This window comes from Mugil cephalus, chromosome 4 (assembly GCF_022458985.1).
Source record: "Mugil cephalus isolate CIBA_MC_2020 chromosome 4, CIBA_Mcephalus_1.1, whole genome shotgun sequence".
Classification (NCBI taxonomy): Eukaryota; Metazoa; Chordata; class Actinopteri; order Mugiliformes; family Mugilidae; genus Mugil; species Mugil cephalus.
Window position 1 is genome coordinate 710066 of NC_061773.1, and position 16570 is coordinate 726635.

The window sequence follows — 16570 nt, forward strand, 5'->3', positions numbered from 1 at the left end:
CCTGGATAACATTATGGGTTAGACTAAACTGTGACTGAAATTACACTAAGTTAATCATTATTTGGGGGATTCTTGTTACATGTTAATGCTAATGCTAAGCGCTAGCTAACATGTCGTGTTTCAGGGATGTCCAAGCTGAAGTTGCTTTGCTACGTTACCCTCCACTTGCTTCCACGGCTGTGGCTCAGTAGGTAGATAGAGCAGGTTGTCCACGAACCGAAGGGTTAGCGGTGCGATCCTCGGAATTTGCCACAAGCCAAAGTGTCCTTGAGCTAGGCACTGAACCTCGATGGGTAGATGCGTGACTGTAAGCACTTTGAGTACCAATAGGTAGAAGAGCGTTATATAAAAGCAAGACCATTCTGGTAATATCTTCGCAGGAGAGACTTCAGTTGATAAAGGCAGCCCCTCTGTTTTCATATGGAAAAAGTAATCGTTCAAATTTTTTCTATTACAAATCTAGCACATGTCCATTTAAGACATTGTTACAGGCGTCTAACAATTTGTATGCCTTTAACTTTTCTTTCGTGTAGACCCTGGGTTTCTCAATTAGGTACATGTAAATAGCTAGCCATTTCACGGGCATTTCTTGTTATTGTTAAAGCTAACTGCAAGCTAACACAACGTTAGTTGCGTGTTTCAGGGGTGTCAAAGCAGAAGTTGCTACGTTTTTTGGTTCCACGTACGTCTTGTAATATCTTTTTTGGGAGAGGCTTCACTTAATAAAGACAGACTAGACTTCATCCCTTCTGTGACCTCCTTTGGTCAAATCGTCCATCCATTGAGTGAGAGTGTAAGGGTCGGTGAGTCGACAATGAGTCGATCCCACTCCATGACGTGCTGGCCAGAAGTTCTTTTAGCACCAGACTGATTATGCCACGATGCACCATACAGCGTGACAGGAAATCATTCCTGCCTGTGGCCATTAACATGTACAACTCCTTACTCTGAGATGAACATATTTATATCGATAATGTGCAGTAACTCATGTTCACTTTATCTCATGTCATATACTAGTACATATTCTCTGTATACTATTGGACTCTGGACTTAACTGGGCGGCAGTAGGTCAGGAGGTAGAGCTGAAAAGTTGGTGGTTCGATTCCGCCCTATCCCTAGTCTGTCCGTTGTGTCTTTGGGCAAGACACTTAACCCACCTTGCGAGTGAGTGATGTAGGTGGTGGTCGGAGAGGTCATAGGCGCACATTGGTAGCCACATTGCCGTCATCCTGCCCCAGGGCAGCTGTGACTACTGAGATAGCTTAATTTTTCCCCGCTGTGTAGTACCCCCTATTCAGTGTCACTGTAGAGCAGACCTGGGCATTTTACGGCCCGCGGGCCACATACGGCCCTTTTGGCATTCCTGTCTGTCCCTGTATGTCAGTCATAAGCACAAATGCTGTGCATGCAAAACGAATGTGTTGCTTTTATTTTGAGCCATGATGTATTATTTACGTCATGGCACTGTTAGAATCTGCGTTTGTTAATTCTTCACGAGGGATGATTTAAACAACTTCTTGCCATATATTAACCCTTAAAAGTATGAACGGATCGCTGGCATCCATCAAAGCAACGATTTTGAATTCCCATAACTCACAGTGGTTTGCGCTATTGACAACATTGACAATAAGTGTGGCTAAACACTGGGAAGTTGTGCTTTTGCCTGGAAGACCTTTGTGACATCACAAAGGTATAACTAACTTCGTTTTTACCAACAAATTTCTCCAAACATTTCTCTCTTGCGGGGGCTTCGCGACCGTTGTTCCCTAACCTCCAGCAGCGGTGCGTCATCATTACCATAATGGCAGTATTTTTTTTCCAGAAAGCGCAACTTGAATGTTGTGCATCGGGGAGTTACGGTAATTCAAGTACCGAAAGCTTCTCTTTGTGGGCAGAAGGACATTCAGGTCTTAAAGGGTTAAACATTTTTTTGAGATTTATTGAGATACAGAAAATAATTCATGTCATGTTCATGTCACAGCTATATGATCCACTGAAGTTTTCCAAAGAGAACAAAGTTTCCAACATTCCAATGCATTATATCCAAAACTACAGATCGATTGTGTTTTATTTTCCTCTTCGACCTACACCAAAACTCATAAATTTAAATAAATATTTACATAATATTCTTATACTTCTGATTACCAGCAGCAGCTTATCAAAATATATAATTTACTGCTTTTTACAATGGGAGAAAATTAATATTGAGCAGAATTACGTTCAAGTTATTGTTTGGTTTGGCCCTCCAACACACTTCAGATTTTTCATGTGGCCCCCTGTAGAAAATAATTGCCCAGCACAGGTTCACTACACTTCACTTACAGGTAATTTCCCCCTGGGATCAATAAAATGATTCTGATTCTGAATATAGACGAGTCAACTTTTTAAAATAACACTCACGGTCTCGGGGAGTGAGTGTATTAGTATATTCTCTAAAATATATGTTTTCTTCGTCCAGTCCAGCCAAAACAGTCTGTTGAAATATGCTAACTGGCGTTTACAGGCTATAGTGTTTGGGATGTTTTGCCTCCAGTTAACCCCAGCCCCTCAAAAAACATCTCATTGTTTACAAACTATGAAGGGGTCTATTCCGAGCAAGAGCAAGTGTTGACTTTGAGATATCAATGTTACCTGCAGTCAGACTATCTTGTACAAATTATGAACACCCAAGACCAATTGCACCTTGCCTATAACTTGATAGACAAAATTGTTTACCATATTTTAAGAATTGCCTGTAGCATATCAGCTCTTTCTCCCTACCTTGCGTCCACGGAAGTGTAGATTTCCTCAAAGTTGCTGAAGTCTTATATAACCTTACTTACATTGGATAAATCTGCTAATCCGTAAATTTGCCTGAGGATATTTTACGAAAATTGTTGCAACAATCAAATATTTCAAAGACCAGGTTCCTAGCTTTCACAATTTTGACCTAACTAAACCTTTAGTACACATGAAGATCAGGCCCTGGTTTAACTCGACCATTCCTAATCATATTTAATATTTTCTATTTTCCATTCTGTTGATTAGTATTTTCTCTCTCTCTTTTTTAGTACCTAGTGACTGAGTGGTTGAATGACAAGATGCCTGGAGGAGACAAGGTTCACCAAGAGGTACCTGTGGACCGCCCACTGCGGATAACCACTGATCCCACAGTGCTAGCCACCACCCTCAACATGCTTCCAGGCCTCTCCCACTCATCGCTCATTTGCACCACACCCAGACACTACGTCCGCTTTGGCTCACCCTTCAATCCTGAGAGACGCCGGCCCCGTCCTCTACAAATGGACGGCACTTATGGCTGCTATAAAAAGGTGAATAGGCAGCACAGAAAACTATAGGCATATAATTATAAATTGTATACAAAGGTTGTCATCCTTTGAAGCAATACTGCTCTTTTTGTTGAGTAAACGATCTCATTAAATTAAATTATAAGTTGAAAACCTGCAGTTCTTTTTTTTTTTTTTTACCTTAAATTACTGACACAGTTTGAGTTTTAGACCTTCCCAAGACTTAGTTTTAATTAAATTTGCGCCAAACACAGTGTCTGCAATTCTGTCCATCTTAAACAGCCAGTGGACGATTTGCAATATAATATCATCAGGAAACCACCCAGATGGGCCACCGTCTAGCTTTATGATGTATTTATTGCTGGACTCTGCATATGCATTCTTATGTAGTTAGTTATTTATATGCACAGTGCTTTCTAGGTTTTAGCAACTCATTCAGTGACTGCAGCTCATTGTAATCTCAGACTGCGCTAAGCTAATTAGATTTAGATAAGATGTGATAACCACTAACTGTCAAACTATTGCTTTGTAGAAGTGAGAAAGAATAGCATTTGAGGAAGAGCAAGGTTAAGCAATGCTAGGCAACACAACTATGCCATGGCAAGGGTTTTGCTTATGAGATGAGGATTTATTGTAGTTTGCAAAGTTGATTTAATGTGCAGTCCTTGAGAAAGCTACCAGCAGAGAAAATTAACCTCTTTCTGAACAGGCTCATTTTGGACAAGTAATGCACCATTTAGATTGATTTACTTGCCCTTTTTATACAAATATTTTCAAGTCTATTATTCATAATTTTATCTCTTGCAAAATTCCAGGCTTTTACTGCCCCTGAATAAATTAGTGAGTAGTTTCTGAAAGGGTAAGTCTTCTGAATCTTATTTGCGATCTATCATTGCTATTGTCTTGATGCAGAGATGGATAAAGCAGGTGGAGGATGAGAGTTGCTCAGCCAGTGTGGAGGATGGCACAGAGTCCACCTCCTCCCAGCAAAGCACCAGTAGCAGATCCACCCCCAACCCAATGTCCATTGGTAAGTACATTACCAGCTCCATCTTGAGCACCCCTCTCCTTCCTTTAACTCTTGGTACATTTACTGAAATGGTATCAGAACTAACCAACTGATTAGTATCTCAATGAAGTACTACTAAATGAATGGTGGCATCATATCACTGCAATCCAGTTAAAGTAAATATTTTATATATATTTTATATAATGTGTGTGTTCCTCCTTGGTTGTCCAAGTCGCCAATAGTGCTTGTCCCACACTTTTAATGTTTTTTTTAATGACAGAAGTTAATACACCATTTAAGAAGCGCCGCTCCAAGTACATTACTGAGAGAACACCAGCAACTTCTGACCACTTGCTCCGCCCACTTTCACCGATCACACCGCCGCTCCCGGAGGACTCCCCTCATTCACTGCTCAACACTCCCTGTGGCTCACTTCTGCCCAATGGCTTGATCTACTCACCCATGGCCTCATTGCCCGCCAGCCGCTGCAACACACCACTGCAGTTTGAAGTAAGGCCACAACCTCATAAACGGTGACGAACACATATAAAGTGTTGCAATTGTATGTACTGCACATCAGGTCCAATAATATCCTAACTTGATGCACCCAGTGTTTTTTTTATTTTCATTTCTCCTTAATTTCTAATAATTTGGTGCAATGCATCAACCTACAGTTTATGCAGTTGGGTCTGTATGTATTCCCAAACTGACAGAACATATAATGTTCATGGTCTTATGCTACAAAACAGCTAAGCATGGCCAGCTCTACATTCTCAGCAAGTCACTGTTAAAGTGTTGATCTTGATCTTGTATGTTCTTCTTCTATTTAAAAAGCTGCAGCAGATGTATTTTTGTCAAATATAAAATGGTTCAAGTTCCCTTTATCTTGACATTGTCAGGCTTCTAATTACCTTTTCTTGACAACTAGAACATATCATCCCCCGAGGCATCTCCTGTACACCGACCGGAGTCCATCTCTCCGGAGGTATGTTCCCATGTTGTTGTCTTTATTGGCTAATTGTAATAATGGGAACAGTTAAATAGAACTTTGTTTGACCAACTGTGTGTTCTACCTTTGTATTCCTCCTCTTCAGCCATGTCTTCAAACAGACTTTGACATTCGGCCTCACTTCACGGACCTGTCCCTCCCCTCCAGCTTGGAGAGCCCCGTGGCTGTGACCTCAGATGACTTTTCCCTTGCTGGAGGTGCTTCAGGCCAAGATTCGCAGGGCCTATCAACTGTAGGGGCAAGTTCCCTAAACCCTGTGGCGGGTCCTTCCTCAGACCTTAATGCTCAAAACAGGGAGCAAGCTTTCAGGACAGAGTTTAACCTCATATACACCTGCTCACCCCTCAATGCAAACATGGGGATCCCTGTGAACACTGACCGACGCCTCTCCCAATCAGAAGGAGGTTTCTCCCCCGCAGAATCGTTCCACAGCTCCATCAGCGCTCAGGGGCTGGTTGGAGATGTGGGCCCTGACTCCATGTCACCGTATGGTGAGCCTCATTATGGGGGAGGCTACCCAGATAGCAGCACACCTCCTCACACCAGCAACCCACCGCAAAAAAAGAAGGCAAGTTCTCCACATCTTAAAGAATGTGAAAATGTCTTGTAGTCAGAGAGGAGGTAAGATGCAGGCACACCATCATTCAAGCTCGAGTGAGATATGTGCAAACTGACAAGGCAAATCTGCATTTCCTCTTTTCTTTTGCTTTGTCTTAAATATGTCAGGTAATCAAATCAAAACACAGGCATTTAAAAGGAACCCTTTTAACAATTTTGTGTATATCTGAAATGATTTCAACTCTGAACTCTGTAGCTTTGATCCTTCCTCAGTCCCCCAACCCCCACCCCCACCCCCCTTCCTCGTTTCCAGTCCTCCCCTTCGTTGCTTCTTGACTCTCTTTGCCAAGTCTCTCTTCCACTTTTCTTCCAAGGCAGAGGGCCAACCAGCATACCATTAGTCTGCTGACAGGAAAGCCAGATTACCAGGCTATAGCTGTAAGAAGTGAATACAAGCCAGTACAAAATATGGTGAATATTCTCCCTACAACTACATCTTTAGAAGTGTGCATGTAAATATTGTTTTTTTTTTTTTTTTTTTTGTATCTACATACAACACCCACCCTGTGCTCTGACAACTCTGTCCTCTCCCCTTCAAACCAACATTGAATTATGACTGAAGTTATAATATTTTTTTATTTTGCCATTTCAGTGAAACTCATTGTTAAACGTTCATCCATTGCCTTCAACACAAGAGGCGGGTGGTTGGTAAAATCTTAATGATAGAGTAGGGATGAAACCTGTGTGTCTTTTGCTCCATCTCATCCATGGCTCTTTCCAAAACCATATCCAGTGATTCATCCACCTCTGCTGTAACCTAAGGCTAAATTGACAATTGTGCTTTATAGCAAAGAATAAAAAAAATAAAATATGACAATATGACAAGACAGTGTAAAGTCCCTGGGCACATGGAGAATTCGAAGTTGTGACAGGCCAAGGATTTTATTTTTCAAAAGTCCTGACCTGAACTGTGGTAAAGTGGGACATCAACTTCCCCTAATTGTTTATAGGTGATTATGGGTCTGGTCTATCCAAGCTAAAAAAAAAAAAAAAAAAAAATTAAGTAAATAGTTAAACCCCCCACCCCCCCAAGCTATTAAATTTGCTTATGAGTATGACAAAGAAAAGCAACTAATTCTCTCTATGGTGATGCCAGAAGAAAATGACTGTTTGTGGCTAAAATTATCTAAGTAGTTTGTGATTTGTTCTCTGTCAATTGATTAATCATTAGTTGGTCCAGACTCAAGTCAGAAGGGCTGTTATTCAAATAAATTACCTTTTAAAAAATACATATAAATGAACATTTTGCTTTCCCATAGCTTTTCCACAAGAGTTTTCAAAGAAACAAGTTTTCCTTCCAAAGTGCCCTGCATTGGTCTTTAAGAAACGTTACATTTCTGGTTGCAGTCACACTGCCCAGAATATATCTGTCCAATTCTGACATGTGACATTCACCTAAAATGAAAGTCAGATCTATATTTTATGCATGTGTATTGTTCAGGTTGTGTCATTTTAAGTTATTCAGTGAGGAACTTACTTACACCTTACCTTACCACACCATAGAAGAAGCGAATAGACAAATGTAAACCAAGTTAACACATTAACCAGATTATTTTACTTACTTTTATATAGAGGTTAAAGTGAGTGCACTTGAAATGTCACAGTATCTTGCAACAGACGCAGTGTGTTGTAACCATTCGCTATAGTTTAAACAATGTCACTAATTTACAACAGGTTTTACCTCCTGTAAACATTGTGGTCCTCCTCTGTGGTTAAACTGCAAGGAACTGTATTCCTGATCCCATGCTCTCACTTACTGAGTGAACACGGGATTAATCAACTAGTAACATGTTAACCATGGTCTAGTCACATTCAATAACTTAAAATGGACAAAAGATATTCTACCATACACTGATTGGCCGCCCTGCATTAAATTGGCGACTTGTCCAGGGTGTACCCCGCCTCTCACCTGATGACAGCTGGGATGGGCTCCAGCAACCCCTGTGACCCTAGTGAGGATAAGTGATAGTAGAAGATGAGATGAGACACTGATGGGCCACAACATTATGACCACTGACAAGTGAAGTAAATAACTTTGACTATCTTGTGATAAATCGGTGTTCCTGCTGGTAAGGTTTTGGACCTGGTATTGGTGGGAATGTTACTTATACCCCTTTCACATCGAAAATCCTGGGTTGACCCGGAATTTTTCAGAACCAGGTCTGGTGCACTTTCACATCACCAGAAGTCCCGGGTTGGACCTCCCGCTGCGAGAACTGCACACCTGTTTTTTTCCTCCTTCTGATATGTCATCACAAATATTGCAGGAAAACAATGGACAGCATGGTGTATTTTTTTTTTTTTAACACTTTCAGTTTGTTGGTGATCTGAAGAATGGACTGGTCAAATCCACACTCTTTCAAAAGGCTGCTGATATTTGAATAAATCACTGAGCCGGTTCCTGCCACAGAATCTCCTCTTCTCCTCGGATGCAGAGCGCTGCCATGATCATTGAAAAAGTGTGGGATATCGCTCGCTATACAAGCTGTATATGCATTCCCCGATCGGTGCAATTTCCCAAACATGACATAGGACTAGCAAGGGGCCATCCACACCATAATCAACCTATGCGCTTCCATTAACGATTATGTAACATTTTGATTTGATTGATTTATAAAAAAAAAAAAAAAAAAAAAGCAAAAATCTCTGCCCTTCAGAGATCGGTCTTTACAGGACTAGACCAAAATGTTGCTCTGTTTTTGTGCTGGAGCTTCTACAATGATACAGTCTGACAGGCTGTCAAGTGACAAAATCAGCATTAACAGGCTGATACATCAACAGCAGAGTGAAAAACCCGGGACACATAGCATTCCTGTTCACATAGAAGCTGAGCCGATGTGAAAGTGGCTTTAGACATGTAGCACCCACCTAGACCAGACCAGACACCCCCACCCCATAGCAATGACACTCCTTGATGGCAGCAGCTATCCCCAGAAGGATGATGTCTGACACAGACGCACACAAAAACACTTTAGAAACAATTCAAAAAAAATATGAAGAACAACACAGAAGAGACAGTAATTACTTTTGTATTTTCTGGGCATACGTTGACTTTTATGATTCTTATGGACCTATTAGGCTTCTTACTTCTCCTTCTTTGTGCTGTCAAGTTGAGACAAGAGCCATCTATGTCAGTAACTGACTATATGTGGTCATCATCCAGCTCCACCACCTTTTTCCATATGCCTCTCTGTTCCTTTTCTCTCTCATGAAGCTGGGACGAGCGTTCTCATTGACATTTAGTTTGCGTGTGTGTGGTCAAGCCTTGTCTGGACATTTGTATAGTTGTTGTATCAGAGTGGTTGCATCATGGTGTGGTGCATTCAAATTGCCTGCTTGTATTTTATTTATTCAGTTCTCAAACGTTTAGATGTTACTAACAGTGCATTCACAGTGCACAAAGTGATATGCGGTGTTCTTTATTTGAGGCGTCCATTTGTGTTAACAGAATGGAACGAGAACAGATGTCATTTTCATCTCTAAGGTAATTTCCATGGTGATGAAAGTTACTTTTTTTCTTATAGTAAATACTATTTTCAGGTGAGTTCTGTGGTGTGGTGCATGCAGTCTGCCCATCACTTTGTGCAGTTTTGGTGAATGATGTGATTGAGTCAGCAGCCTGACCATTGCTAAGAGATTTAAAAACTGGAAGTCATCTTTCAGCTGCAGGTATTTAATAAGTCCCCTCCCCCTGTGTGCTGCCTCAGGTGTCTTTGTTGGAGTACCGTAAGAGGAAGAGGGGCAGTGTTCGGGATTCAGAGCCAGCAGGTAGCAGCTCCTGTCTGGGTGGCACCCCCACCCGGCCCGGTTCCCACTACAGCAAGGACTCCCATCAGCCCCATTCACAGCAAATGCAGCCCACAGCTTCCCCACAGAGCTCCTTCTCCTCTTCCTCTTCAACTCACAAGGCCTACACCCCCCAGTTAGAGGAGGTCAGTCCTCCAGATCACCAGGGTCCATCAGGGAAGTCCAGACACCAGGACAACAACAACCAGTGGTGAGAAGATGGACAGAAAAGACTAGTTTGAAATGTATTGGGGATTTCTTCCTCATCAGAGCACACCACCAGATAACAGTCTGATTTGTGTTTTTTCCAAGGATGGTTCCCACTACTGTTGAACGTCTAAGGGAAGGCAAAGGGGTTCTTGAGAGAGTGTTGAGAAGCATCAAGATGGAGCAGGTTTACAAGAGGAGTGATGGCACCACAGAGAAAGAAGCTGGTATGAAGGGATTTGAAACAAAAAGATAATACTTACCATTCTAGTAGCATACAAGCTGAAACTACTTTTTGGTGCTGGAGTTGATCCTCCCCCTCTTTGTGTTTCCAGATGCTGATTCGCATGAGATACAGAGTGTGTCCATGGCCTCTCCCATGAAGAGTCCACATAGATACAGTCCCTCTGTGTACCCACACCAGGTAGTCTGTTCAGCCAGTATCCATATGGGCTGATATTACATAATTATTGTTAATTAGTCGTGTTTGTTTGGATGAGCATCTTAATTACTCCTGGCAGCATATTTAATAATGTGCTGCTAGGTAATAGTTCATATGAATGAAATAAAAATATTCTGACGTGACATTTACATAAACATACAAGATCTATTCACAGTCATCAGTTGATCTTTACACTTTATTTTTGTTTGTTTTTTTTTTTTGTTTTTTTGGATATAATTCCTGTGTTTACCTGTTTATTTAAAACAAATGGAAGTATTTAATATGACTACACAAGTGTGAATCTTAATGAGGAGGTCATGTTAAGTATCTCCTGAATCCCCAATGTCTTTATTTACCTTAATTACAAGAGATGATGGTGCACATGGAAACTTCCGGAGATTGAGTTATAACCTGAGTTTTGTGCAGGTCTAACTAACATTAGGGTGTAGATCAGGGGTCGGCAACCTTCAACACTCAAAAAAGCCATTTGGATCCGTTTCCCACAGAAAAGAAAACAGTGGGAGCCACAAAACCCCTTTGACATCTAAAATGAAGATAACACTGCATATATCGTTTTCACCTCTATGCTAGGCCTATAGTGTGTTGCATTTATGAAATGCAATAACTGCTACAGAGAAAACGAAATTGCATTTATGTAACATAACAGGGATTTATCCGTGGTTGGCTTACCTGGGGTAGAAAAGTTCAATAAATAGCGGGCTGGATCTGCTGGCGGGTGTCGCACATCGACAGTTGTGACGTATATTTTGAGCGACAAAAAATTAAATACATTTTATTTTAATGTTAAAAGATCACCATCAATTCAAATTTAGAATTATATTTAAAATTATATACACTAAAATAAAAAATAAATTTGAATTAAATACTCGATAGCAACTACTAAATGTGCTGCAATGCACTGTGGGAGTTCAATGTTTTTTGGTTGTTTGATGTTACAACCGTGAGTGTGGTGTGGCATTCAGTGTCATTCAGTTGTTGTGTAGCTGTCGCTCTTTCACTGATGAGTAACTAGTTGCCGCTATTCTGAGGCAGTTAGCGTAAAAAAGTGAACAGCTTTGATCAGTGTCCTTGCCCCGTACTGCTCGCCACAGAGAGCCGCAACAGAGGAACGAAAGAGCCTCATGCGGCTCTGCAGCCGCGGGTTGCCGGCCCCTGGTTTAGATCAATAAATACTAACTCAACATATGAAGCCGAAGTAATGACACACACACATAAAACAGCTCTGTTCTCGGTTCTGGAGCAGTGGTAGAGATCCATTAGAGACATCAGCTGTTAAAATATTCTACTGTCAGGGTTTATTTACATACAGAGAAACTGAGATCAGATCTGGCGATGCATGTTAATGTCAGGTCTGAACACATGTACCTAAATCTGGTCACTTGTGATTGGACAGCCCAGCCCAGATCAGATCTTAATGAAAGGTCTGAACCGGCCCTCAGTTATTGTCTGATGGCATCAATGCTTGGAGCTGGTAACTACTGTCTATCTTCCACATCTCTGGCTTCTGACTGACACCTTAAATACATAATTGACTCTGAGTAATGAGTGTGTGTGTTGTTCTGTGTTCAGTCAACAGAAAGCCACCCACAGACTGACAGTCCATCGTTCCTCCAGCAAACTTCCAACTCTCCGTTCCGGGGTTCCTACAGTCCCTCATTAAGCCAGAGCTTCTACCCACGCCTCCCCTGCGCCCACCCAGGACAGTCCCAGGACCAACCTCCATCCTCCTACACCAGTCCCACCCCCACCCCCACCTCCTCATCGGACTCTAGGCCACCAACGGGTTCTCTACACCAGCAGAGTGGCAGCAGTAACGTGGACGGAGGTCACGGCTACAGCAGCAGCCACTTAAAAGCGAGCCTTCTGAACAGCAGCGCTCTGATAGGGGCTCCTAGTGCAGGATCCAGGGCCCATGGGCAGACTAAAATGGACTTGGATGCCCAGGCCTCAAGAGGGAGTCAGCAACAGGTGTCTCATGGTCTAATGCTAGGCAGCCCGGGGCAGGCAGCACTGCCGTCCAGCTCCAGGATGCTGTCAGCATCTGGGCAGACACATTATTCACAGCGAGGGACAAGCCTCAGTCAGTTCCAGCACTCCCCACTCCAGGGATCCGGAGTAAGGACACAGTCAGGAGGCTTTTAGGACTTTGTGTGTGTGTGTGTGTGCGTGCGTGCGTGCGTGCGTGCGTGCGTGCGTGCGTGCGTGCGTGCGTGCGTGCGTGCGTGCGTGCGTGCGTGCGTGAATGTTTATGAAGCTGCATACCTCCTCAACCCCTAAAGCTGCAGTAAGAATGGAGATCTGGTAGTTTGGGGAGGGCAAATGTACAGACTTAAGAGGAGCAAGGACTTCTTTATGGGTTTCTCCTTTTTCTTATTTTCTGTCTATTCTTTCCATATTAAAGAAAAAACAAGTACCACATTCTGCACAAAGATTAATCATTGACTTTTGACATCACAACTGAGTGGAGAAAAAAAGCGTTTTGGTTGAAGAGAGAGAAGAAAAAAAAAACAAGAAATCACGTGTAACTTGAAATTATCCCCGTGTTTCCACTTGTTCCAGATTGTGCAAACAGGCTCTATAACCGTCTACTACACAAACGTCTGTACAAAGTTCTGAGAAAGAAAAAAAAGCCGTACCATGTCATTGCGTTACCCAGGCTGGAGAAATGACTGATGCCAGATGCATTATGTACAAGACTTGTTTTATTTTTTACTTTTTATTTTTAATTTTAAAATTTAGAATTTTTTGTTTTGGTCAACGTTATTTTTTTGATTTGGCAAGTTGCTGAGTCTGTGCTGCAGTAAATGTGTTTATGATTTGGGGAAAAATGCCAAGTGGGGGGGGGGATTACGATGCAAGCAAAGGCGACATGTTAATCATCCGCTCTAAAGATGCATTAGACACGCGGGGAGATGGAGCTCTCCCAGGAATCAGGATCATTCCACTTGATTACCAGCTTCCATGTTCTCGCACTAAACATGAATCCAGCTTTTTTATTTTTTTCTCACAGTTTCCTGTCTGCTTTTTATTTTTTATCTTTTTTTTTCATTGTTTTTCAGGACATACTCCACTGTAGAATTCTGATATTGTTCTTGACACATACAGGTCTTATGATTCATGGTGCTGCATTCTTGTTTTTTTTTTTTTTTCCCCAAATAAATTTGAAATCCAGTTATGTTCCCCACACTTGGTTGCATTCATCTTATCGATATATCACTTGAAATCAGTTTTATTTTTTAGTCTATATTCATACCATTCGCATGTAACTGTGATGAAAAGGAAAGGAATGAAAGGAACAACAAAAAGGAGATTCGCAATACAACTTAGTGCACAACCTGAACTAAGTGTCAGATTTGACTGTTTATTAACCTACATGTGTTATTTATTTTATTTTTAACCTGACCAATCGTGGCATTCCGTGACACAGAGGGAAAAATGGGGGGCAGATCTCTTGACGTTTTCAGATAGTTTTTTAAAACCTAGGTTAAGAAAAAAAAAGCTGCTATCTTCTCCTGTCACAGCTGCTTCCCTTTCCACAGAAAGTTGTATTTTTGTTTTTCTTTCCTTTTTAAAATCCTCAACAAACTGACCAGCCCCCCATCCCCCGTCTCCCTCCGCCCCCGCCATGCTCCAACAGAGACTTTTGGTACATTTTATGTGGAAGACTTAAAGGACCAAGGAACCCCAGCCACGTGACTGGACAATCCACCCCTCTACCGACCTGCCACTACAGCCCACCACCCCTTCCCCTTCAAATCCAACAATACACAGGAGGGTTCATGAATGTTTTACAGATATAAAAATAAATAATTGTGACCCAAAATGAACCAGCACCTTAAAAATGAAAGACACAATATGACCATATGTATGATTATGTGTACTTGTATAGAAAGAAATGTGATATAGAGTTGTATGGAGAAAAATATAGTACACTGAATTTATCGCATGATATTTGTTTGTAGGGTCTGAGTGACCAACTTCTCTCAGACAGTTGGAAGCTAATCGTTGGGTCTGTTCTGGGTTCCTCCAAAAAGAAACGACAAAAAAGGAAACGACAGACACTGAATTTTTCTTTCTGTTTTTGTTTTGTAAAGATTTTTCTGCTGGTTTTGTTTTATTTTTACACAGATCATAGTAACAACTATTTCAATTGTTCCCCTCCAAAAAGATTTAAGAAGAAACAGATGTAATGCATTTTGATAATAAAATAATCATGATGGTTATGTATTTTGAAAACAGCCATTGTGATGTGTCATTTAAGAGACTCACTCAAATGATTTGCACTCATCACAGTGGTCCCAAAACAGAGACGATAATGGACTTTTGGACAGAGTCTTTTCTACATGTAATACCGCTTCACTGTCTCATGTCAGGTAGTAACACATCTTTATTTTAAGAGTGAAAATAGAGAGAAAGACTTAACAGAAAGAGAGCTGTAGCAGAGAGAAAAACTGTGTCAGAGATGAGATTCTTACCAATGCAGTCTAATAAAATAGTGCTGCAATAACCTTTAAAATGAGTCAATACTTTGCTTATACATGATCAGTTCCATCTGAAACCACCAGAGGGAAGGATTGAGCTGCAGGTGAGTCATGAAAAACACTCCGGTTGCCTTAATTGTTTTGGTACTTGGTAAAATAGCTCACTAATAACTAATTCCCAGTATGGTTTGCTCCCGTTTAAAGGCTGTGTGTTACAAAAAATACTCATACAAAACCGCATCACAGTAGCAAATGAAATCTGAGGGTCAGGGTCTTGGTGGTTGTACAAGCAGACACATGTAAGTCAGCTCTGTAAATGTGTACTTTCTTATCAGCTGTAATGTTCATTCATGCATTAGATACATATATGTCGGTGTAGAAAAATACACAAATCTGCCACTTTTGGACCTGGCATTCATGTGGATGTTACTTAGACATGTACCAGCCACCTACACCAAACCAGACACCCCCACCACATAGGACCCAAAGGCCCCAACAAACGACATTCTGTTGTCAGACACCACGGGACACCCTCAGAAGACCCATGTCCATTCTCTGGTGAGTCACAACTGTTTTGGAGACACAAGAGACACTTACACAATATTAGGAAGGTGGTCATGGTATTATGCCTGATTGGTGTATTTCCAAGGTATTGTTGCAATCACCTCATCTATGTACACAATTATTTCTCAGAGTGACAGTAGATTGCTCTCATGGATCTGAATGAGCTCCTGTAAATGTGACAGAAACCGATTCTTCAAGGTAATCTTCCTGCAGGTGGTCGACAGACACTATTGAAGTGAGTGAGCGAGCAGGTATTCCAAGAGTCCTAGAATGACATGTTGTTTGATGAGTAAAATGCAGAGATCAGATGTCTGGTCGGAGGCCTCTCAGCATAAAGCAGTCTTTCATTCTCACCACTCCACATGGCTTTTACTGGCCACCACAAAGACAGTCTGCCAGAGACTTGATTTCATATGTCAACAGACTGACACAGACCTAGGGGTCCTGGGAGACTCTTTTCTTTACAGCAAAATATACTTACTGACCCAGATATACCACATCAACTACACAATGTCTCCAAATATATATATATGAGGAATGCTGTTACTACTGTTATTGTTCAGGAATGAGTCTCTTGTTCTTGTTTTTTGGACATACAGTCCCCTGAAACTTTTTCAAAACTGTTGACGCATATCACACCTGAAACACAATTCCCCAGTCAATTTCATGCTCAAAATCACACAGTGTAGCTAAACACAGACACACAGTTCCAAAATACAATAATACACTAACACAGTTCACCAAATCTCCCAAAGCACTGACACACGTTGTCTTCCAACTGAAAAATTTAGTCAGTCACAGCAGTGTCATAAAAAACAATGACAACTTATAGAATAACACAAACTGAATCACTTTGCATGTGTCAATTCTACTTTTTTTCCTTTTTCTTGCAATCAACAAATTATTGTATTGATCATACATGTAAATTAATGTTTGTGATGAGGTTCTTCATTTTTCATTTGTTGGGCATGAATTTTGTTCCTTTTTTTTGTACAACACTCAGTACAAAAAGTGAATGACCCATGTCAGAGCAGCTGTGCAGAATGTTTATGAAAGAAGAAGACAGTAAATGACAGGATTTGCAGTAAACACTTTACTGTACTGCAAATGAAAATGACTCACAGTAAAGATAAAAAAAATCAGCAT

At 41.2% G+C, this 16570-nt stretch overlaps 1 protein-coding gene across 8 annotated transcripts in view; it reads left to right on the forward strand.

Moving 5' to 3' along the window:
* setd5 (SET domain containing 5) overlaps positions 1-14639 on the forward strand; it is a 58568-nt gene extending 43929 nt beyond the window's left edge. For 4 of the 8 annotated variants that reach the window (XM_047582035.1, XM_047582038.1, XM_047582039.1 and 1 more), the window contains exons 16-26: positions 3051-3311; positions 4200-4317; positions 4577-4806; positions 5225-5281; positions 5391-5873; positions 6242-6334; positions 9372-9407; positions 9631-9920; positions 10022-10143; positions 10252-10340; positions 11949-14639. In XM_047582035.1, the coding sequence (XP_047437991.1) occupies positions 3051-3311; positions 4200-4317; positions 4577-4806; positions 5225-5281; positions 5391-5873; positions 6242-6334; positions 9372-9407; positions 9631-9920; positions 10022-10143; positions 10252-10340; positions 11949-12521 (2352 nt within the window). In that variant the 3' untranslated portion in view covers positions 12522-14639. The remainder of the gene's footprint in view (positions 1-3050; positions 3312-4199; positions 4318-4576; positions 4807-5224; positions 5282-5390; positions 5874-6241; positions 6335-9371; positions 9408-9630; positions 9921-10021; positions 10144-10251; positions 10341-11948) is intronic. The other 4 variants (XM_047582042.1, XM_047582043.1, XM_047582037.1 and 1 more) reach the window with 3 other exon arrangements.
* Positions 14640-16570: the final 1931 nt, after the last annotated feature.